Below are 7,952 nucleotides of genomic sequence, written 5' to 3' on the forward strand. Positions count from 1 at the left end.
GTGCAGGGGCTTTCTCTTTTTTTTTTTTTAAAGGGCCGAGTTGCAGTGCGCAGAGCAGCCATGGAGGGTACTGGGAGAGCAGGGGGGAGTGGGGGGCTCATGAAGAGCCCCCCATGCAGTGTGGGGCACTGGGGGGCAGTGGAGATCACCCCCCCCCACATACCCAGAAGCACCCACTGAGTCAGGGCTTTTTTTTTCCAAGTGCCAGGAGCTGGGGTGGGCAGGGCAGTCATTGTCTGAATCTCCAAAGTCAGCCAAATCTCCAAATTAGATTCAGCCGTATTGATTTGGGACAGTGATTCGAATCACCGTATCGAATCACTGTCCACCGAATCAGCCGAATCTGAATCCAAAGCAAATATTAGCCACTTTGCACAGACCTACGTTGTAGCATTTGGACCTCAAGAGTTACAGAACAATAAAACATCAGAAATAAATACTGTGATTGTGATGGCCATCTAGTTGCTTTCCAACATTATAGATGGCTGTTTTACATCAAACTATCAAATCCATTTTTTTGTTAGAGGGTGAAAATATCACTAAATGTCATTTGAATTATTTTACATACTAATCTGTGTAAAATACCACCTATTTTATGTGTTAATGCAACAATATAAGCAAAGTTTTTGTTGTTTCTATCTAATCCAGCATTAATGTATGCAAGCATTTTTGGAAACGTTTCTGCAATAATCCAAAGACTGTATTCAGGAACAGCACGGTATCACATGCAGATGCTACGAGTAAAGGAGTTTATACGTTTTCATCAGATTCCCAACCCTTTGCGTCAGCGACTTGAGGAGTACTTCCAGCATGCATGGACATACACCAATGGCATTGATATGAACATGGTATGTAATTCTGCTCTAGTGGCACAGGTGGTGATAAAGTAACAATGGCCAAGTTTTTAAGAAAATGATTTGGTGATTATCAGTTGCCAGTTTTTGTGAGCCCAACTTGAAATGTTTTAAAGTGCCTTATTTTCAGAGTGGGTCATAAATCGGGTATCCATGGACTCAGACACCCCAAATCACTCACTACATGGAACATCTCTGCCTATAGTGCTAATCACAAAAGCATGAACTCCTGCATTAATATACATGCAGGGCTTGGAGACTGCTGCTGGTTTGTTATCAACTAAAGAAGAGAGAGAGCAAAAGAAAATCTTAGGGAACTTGTTCCAAGAAATGCTTTTTTCAGAATTCTTTTTTAAACTCTAGTCTGAATTTCCATTCCAGTTTCACAACAGTGTAAGTGTTGGAATCTATAGAGTTACACTTACATAAAATTAGTGGAAAATGAGGCCCCTTTTCAGTAACACAGCATTAGTACAGGGTAGTGATATAGAGGAGGCAGGAGGTGAATTGGACGACCTCTCAAAAAAAGAAGTATGCTACTTGGAAAATAGTGCAAGTAACAATTTTTCTCCACCCACCAGTTTTCATATTGCTCAAAGCCATACAAAACTAAGCATTGAGCAATCCACAGGGTTATTAAGTTGTAGAAAGTGGCAAAACATAATTCTTATACTTTTTGCCCTTGACAGTTATTATATTAACTGAAAGATAACTAATAAATTAGTCATATCAAGCTACCATCTGTAACAGGCTAAAAGAGAATAGCATCATTAGCAGATGTAGGCACTCATGAGGCTTTTGGAAAGTCAACACATTTCTTTCTTAGCCAGCCCTTGAAAAGTTGAATATTTCATTTTTTAAAGATATATACAGTGTAATAGGATCCCAGGCTCAGTGAACCCAGGTGGGGTTTTTTTTCCCCAAAAATGAGAGATCTAAGACCTTACAAAATGTTCTGAATGGCTGGAAGAAAAACTCCATAAATTTCAGTGGCAATATAACTAGAAATTAAATTCTCATAAATGTTGCCATAGATGCAAAAACAAAAACCAAACAAGCAAAGAAAAAAACCCTTCCAGTGTGGTTGTCATTTATTTGTGAATGAGTTGGTCCGAAAAAAAGTATGTAGTTATCTTAATAGATAAGGACAATGATCTTGACAAAAAAGATTTCAGAGTTAAGTTACCCAGTTACCATTAAGTAAAACAGATCTTAAATATAAGACAACAGAGCATATTGGGCTTCACCTCTCACCAGTTCTGCAGGCACCACCGCACCTCAGGGGAGAATCCAGACCCCAAAACAAGCCAGTAGGTGTTTGCACACTCCTCCATTGGGGGTTACTGCAGTGGAAGTCCAGCTTCAGAGTTAGATCCTACATGGAACTGAGAGGCCCTATCTCCTACTGCAATAAAAAGTATTTGGGATGTTCTGCTGGATCAGGCTCTTGAGCAGAGCTGGGCTAGCCAAAGTCCTCATCCAACCCATCAAATTATTTCTGAAGATATTAAATATAACAGCAGTGCACCCATCAGGCACTCACTTTCTTTGATTTAATGGAATCATGTGCTAAGGAGATACCTGTATCACCTGAAACAGCATCCACAAATTGGATGTTGTCTGATTAAACTTTGCATAATACATAAATTGATATGTTAGAAGTAATTTTGGATTTGTTATTATGTGACATACAAATTTAATGGATTAAAAACCTCCATGCACTGATATGGTTATGAGGTAGTATGGTTTTATTTTAAATAAAATATGAAACAAAAACAATCCAGATTAGTGGCTTGTTTTGTTATATTTTATTTCTTACTTTCTTGTGCATTTCTTCTTCACATTTATGACAGTCATGTAAGTTATGTTTAATGTATGCTTGAGTATGTTACACATCCATTCAGAATGATATGCCAATTGTCTGATTTATGCTATACTTATGAAAGATTTATCTCTTTCCTGTCTGCTTCATACCTAAATACATGGAATAACACCACCCACTGGTAAGAGCAGGAGGTATTTATATCAAATTTAATTCCAGTATAAAGTGTGGAGAATACCCATGTTACTTGTCAGATTTAGAGTGTGTTCAGTGCTTTCTATTTTTAAATGTAAACTTTTTGCATGATGGAAGGGGAAGAAAACAAAGAGAGGGAACCTAAGCAGAGCCAGATGTGGGGCAAAATAGATAATAAAACTTTGGAATCGGTAGACTTGCTTCGCATTACCACATATATTAGCCACTGTTTTACCCCACAACTCTAATCGTGCTTCTCTTTCCGAAAAAGGTCATGTGCATATGGTTTGCATTAGGTAATTGTTCTGCAGAAATGTCACACTGACAAAGTTGCCATGCTGATCATTCTGCATTTTCTTTTGTGTGGATGCTCTTTCTTCAAACCATATATGCATGCTAGCAGCAAGTACCAATGAAGTTTTCAAGGCTCTACACCATGTGCATATGTGACGTGCATATGGACGTGCATGTGGTTTTGGCATCTTAATTGCATGGGATTTCTGTATTTACATATAAAAGGACCAATACTGCCCTCAAAAAAGCACACATGACTCCTAGAGCTTCAATTAGAGCTCTGTGGTAGTATCTGAGGGCAGAATTTGATCCAGATTATATTTTTTTTCCCATCTCACAACTGACAACAGAGTAAAAATAAAGTCCAAAATAAGATCTTTCCTCCCTTGAAACATGAAGAATATACATTAAAAAGATTGTTAATAATGTAAAACTTGTTTCAAAAGATGCTTTTACATGTTGGCAGAGTCCAGGAAAAGCAGACAACTGAAATGTCACTTTAAAATAATCTGTAAATAGATAACTACATTTGCTTTCATAAAAACCAAAATCCAGATTTTTTTATTGAAAACAAGGAGATAATGTTTGTTCTAGATGGCCAAATATAACCACAGCCTTGAAGATCTAGTAGTAAAACATGCTGAGACCATTATTTATTTGTTCCCCTCCACTTCACTTCTACATCTCTTGGATTATTTTTTCATTGCATAACATATTTCATTACATAACATGTTTAGGTAAAACACTTCCACTGATAACATAATTATGCACAGATTGGATAAACAGGATTTAGGATTTACTTTAATCTGGATCAAAATCTTGAGTCTACAGAATAAGCATAATTTAAATTGTGCCCATATGATATGCACTTTCAAAGTTAAGGTACAGAGATGATTTATAATGAATCCTGTTTCATGAAAGATTCTGCCAATCCCTGAAATTCAAAGTGGGGGTTTTTTCAGATTTTTTCAAAGTAGCATGTTGTTTTTCCTCTGTTCTTTTATACTTTTTCTTTCATCTATTGTTATCAGTCCAACGCTTCCTGATAACTGCATGACTTTAATGTTCCTTATATAAAGACACATTACCTAGTGTCTGAGATCCTCTTTTTTAAGTTATGCATGCATTTCTTCTAACCTCTACATTTCCATGGATCTTCTGTGCATCCAAACAGCTTTATTGGTTTACTTTATCTAAAAAAAAATCCCAAAAAAGTGGCCCATGCATTTAGAAGGGTTTATACAAACATGTATTTTAATTAAAATCTTAAATATGAGCTAAATCAATTTTTATTTTTATTTTTAGATAATTGACAAGAGGGGATAGCAGCTCTATACTTTTTCTAGTATACATTTTAGGCCCTTCTCTTGTAAGCATTCGTGCTAATACTTAGTAGGTGCATCTACATGTGCTCATTTACTGTGCAAAATTACTGTGCAGTACAGGCGTGTGTCTACACGTGCACACCTGTACTACACAGTAAGTATGGCAACTTACGCTGACTTGAGTGTAAATTTGATACCTGCCTCATGTCCCAAGCTAATCCACACAGCGTTAATGTGCTTTAACACCTGCATGTGTAGATGCTGGCCTATTCCCACTTACTGTGCAGTAATTTACTATGCAGTAAATTTAAGCCAGTATAAATGCACATGTAGACATGCTCAGTTTTATGCACACGACTTATCTCATTGGCTTTGGTAGAACTAATTTTATGAATAAAGTAAAGCATATACATAAATGTTTGCAGGATCAGGGTCATAAATTGTACTGTGCCCAAAAAGCAGTTTTCACCCGTTCTGCTTTGTATAGGAACTGGGTGGGGGTGGTAGAATTCCTTCTTATTCTCCTGCTGTCTCTTTTTATGTCCAAAGTGATGTTGCCATCAAATGTTGCTGGTAATGTTTCTATGTGCTCCAGAAACATGCAAGAGGAAACTCAAACTTCACAATGCAAAATGAAGTTAATTACACTCATCGTGTCTGGAGACTAGAACCATGAATCTCACCACTTTGTCATATCTGAACTGTATCCCAAATTGAAAACATACCATAATCTTTAACAAATGGTCATAATGTTAAGTTATCTCCTCATGATAAACAGCAGGTACAATTGATTGTCATGACAGGAATAATAAGATAATGAAAACAGCCCAAAAGTATCTTAAATATTAATAGAATGGGAAGTTGCCCTTTGGCTGTCTATACTAATAAGGTTTAATTAAAATAAAAACACTTTCAGCTAATTGAGAGATCCAAAAGAAAAGCTTTCTAAAACTTGAGTCTGTAAATGAATTTAAGTTGTATTGTTTGTTGCATTGTGTTTTGTGGGCTAAAGGTTCATAAACAGGATAATTAGCAATCTTTCACTGCTCCAACCCTGGATATTCATGGACTTGAACAGCTTTCAAACCTTAACAATTATGAAAACTATTCTCCTCAATCAATGGCCTGATAAAATACTTGGATCATTTTTTTTGTCCACAATATACTGGCTCCCAAACACATGAAAGAGATTACAGTGATTCTCCATTTACCTCAGAAATCATCCCTGGAAGGCTGGAACATGGACAGAGAATGGCTAATTCTAGTGTAAGTATTTCACATAAGCCTGTGCCATAGCAGTGATTTAAAACAAAAAACTTCTACATCTCCATGATGACAGCATCCATCTAATCTTATTCAAAGACAATACTCCCAGACTGTCTCCTTTCACCACCACTATCTGTTTTAATACTCTGCCAATAAAATCATGTGAATCCACAAAAGTCTCTTAGAAACAAAGAAGAAAAATAAATCTCACATTTCTATCCACCTTGTCAGAAACTGTTACCAGATTTGCTCATCACTTTGGGGTGTGCTTATTTATTAGGGATACGTTTCTAGGGTCTTTGTAATTCTAGCAATGTGCTGCTTGTGTTACTTGTGTTTCTATACGGAGCTGTATCTCTCCCCTCTGCAAGTCCTCACCCCCAATGGAGCTATCTTGCAGGACTCAATTTCAGTGGGGCTGGGTTCCTCCAGTCACCATATCAGTCAAATACACACACACAGATTAACGTGACATGCCTGACCCAGCCGGGTTGATCAGCATGTACAGGCTGACACCCTCATGTGCCAGGAATCAGTTAATTAAGGTAACAATAAAATGCAGTCAGACACAAGCACACAGGTGAACTGAATACCTCTGAATCCAGCTAGGTGTCCAGCTGAGACCCTCATGGGCCAGCATTCAGTTTGTTAGGCCACATCTGAGTCAAACTGGGTCAATCAACCTATACAAGCTGATCCCCTTATGTGTCTCAAACTCATCGCATCCCAATCTTTTGCCCTAACTGTCCTAGTTGTGGTAGCCTCTTGATGAGTGGACCCCACAGTATTTCTGGGCTTCACAAGAATATTTAGCTTCAGGTAAAAGAAGCGTTGCTGCAGAGCAAGTGGGGACGGGAAGTAGAGAAGGAAAAATACACCCAGTTACCACCAGTTTGACTATAAAAATGACTTATATACTTATTTCTAAGTATATGAAATTTATAATGGTACTAGTAGTAATAGCCATGCAAGGAAAAACAAACAAAACAATTGCAATATTACCCTGGTTTAACTGAGTATTTGGGGAAACCTAGCTCAAGCTTAACTAAAACAATTTAGGTTCAGAAAGCTATCCCTAGAGAGAAAAAGAAAAAGAGAGAGAGAAAGAGAGAAAGAGGGAGAAATACAAAGAGAGAGAGCGAGAGCTGGGATCTCACTCTCCCAAGGCACTAGGGTGATTTGTTGACAAGCAAAGTTTCTAACACGATCGTTGAAGGGAGACAATCTGTTTCTCTCAGCTTCTCGACAACAACAGTGGATGGTGTCAGAGAGATTTCTCTCTCTTGAAGCACATTGTTTGCTGCTTTACAGCTTTCTTATACCCTTAGTCCAGCCTCTTCAAAGCATTCTTTTAATTGTATAAATCAAGAGGGTCCCAAGCCATAATTGACAGGGAAAATCCTGTTATATAAACAGTTTAAATTTAAATAAATTACCTTTTCCAGTGACAAGGGGTTATATGGTTTGGAACATCTCAAGAAACTGATTAACAACCAGGAAAAACATTAAGTTTTAAGGAGTAACCAGACACCTAGGAGCCCACTTGAAATTATTATGAATATAGAAGATATACTGGAAGGAGATACCACGTTGTTTATTCTTAGATGGCCTAGATATGCTTGCACTGTGAAGTCAGCATCACTGTTTTGTATTTTACCTGTTGTGAATAAGCCTCAACTTAGCATGACTTTCAGATTTTACTGTAGTCTTTTAACAGACTTAAGGGGATTGATTACTTGGAGTGTTCATAAACTTTGTGGGAAGGACTTCTACCAGTCACCCCTGGAAAAGTATGACAGCATGTGTGGTCAGGGCTCCAACAGGCTGGATGCTTTGATGAACTCTTAACCATTGTTCAAATGTCACCCATACCCCCTCTTGGTCCCTTGCCTCAGCCTTCCCTAACCTGGCAACCGAGTTTTAGTCAATCAAGTTTAAATAGGCCTCCCATACTAGGACCGGGGAATGTACGGCCTGAGATGCCTATTAAACTTTTCTTCTGCTTAGTTCTGGGTAGATTGGGGGGAGGGATGGAGAATAAAAAAAGTCCTTTGTAAGTCCAGCAAGCTGGGTGCCAGGGCCGCCTCAGGAACACAGATCTGACAGGTAACAACAAGGCTCAAAAAAGGAAGTACAAGGAGCACTGAAAGGAATTTGTGCCTCCACCTATGACCTTACCCCTTGTCCTAAGTAGGG

General features: G+C 38.0%; 1 protein-coding gene across 1 annotated transcript in view; it reads left to right on the forward strand.

Annotated features, from left to right (window-relative positions):
- KCNH7 (potassium voltage-gated channel subfamily H member 7) overlaps window positions 1–7,952 on the forward strand; it is a 390,758-nt gene that overhangs the window by 318,862 nt on the left and 63,944 nt on the right. Inside the window, exon 8 of the mRNA XM_025212042.1 lies at window positions 649–848. Coding sequence (XP_025067827.1) covers window positions 649–848 — 200 coding nt within the window. The remainder of the gene's footprint in view (window positions 1–648; window positions 849–7,952) is intronic.

This window comes from Alligator sinensis, unplaced genomic scaffold (assembly GCF_000455745.1).
Source record: "Alligator sinensis unplaced genomic scaffold, ASM45574v1 scaffold738_2, whole genome shotgun sequence".
NCBI classification, from domain to species: Eukaryota; Metazoa; Chordata; order Crocodylia; family Alligatoridae; genus Alligator; species Alligator sinensis.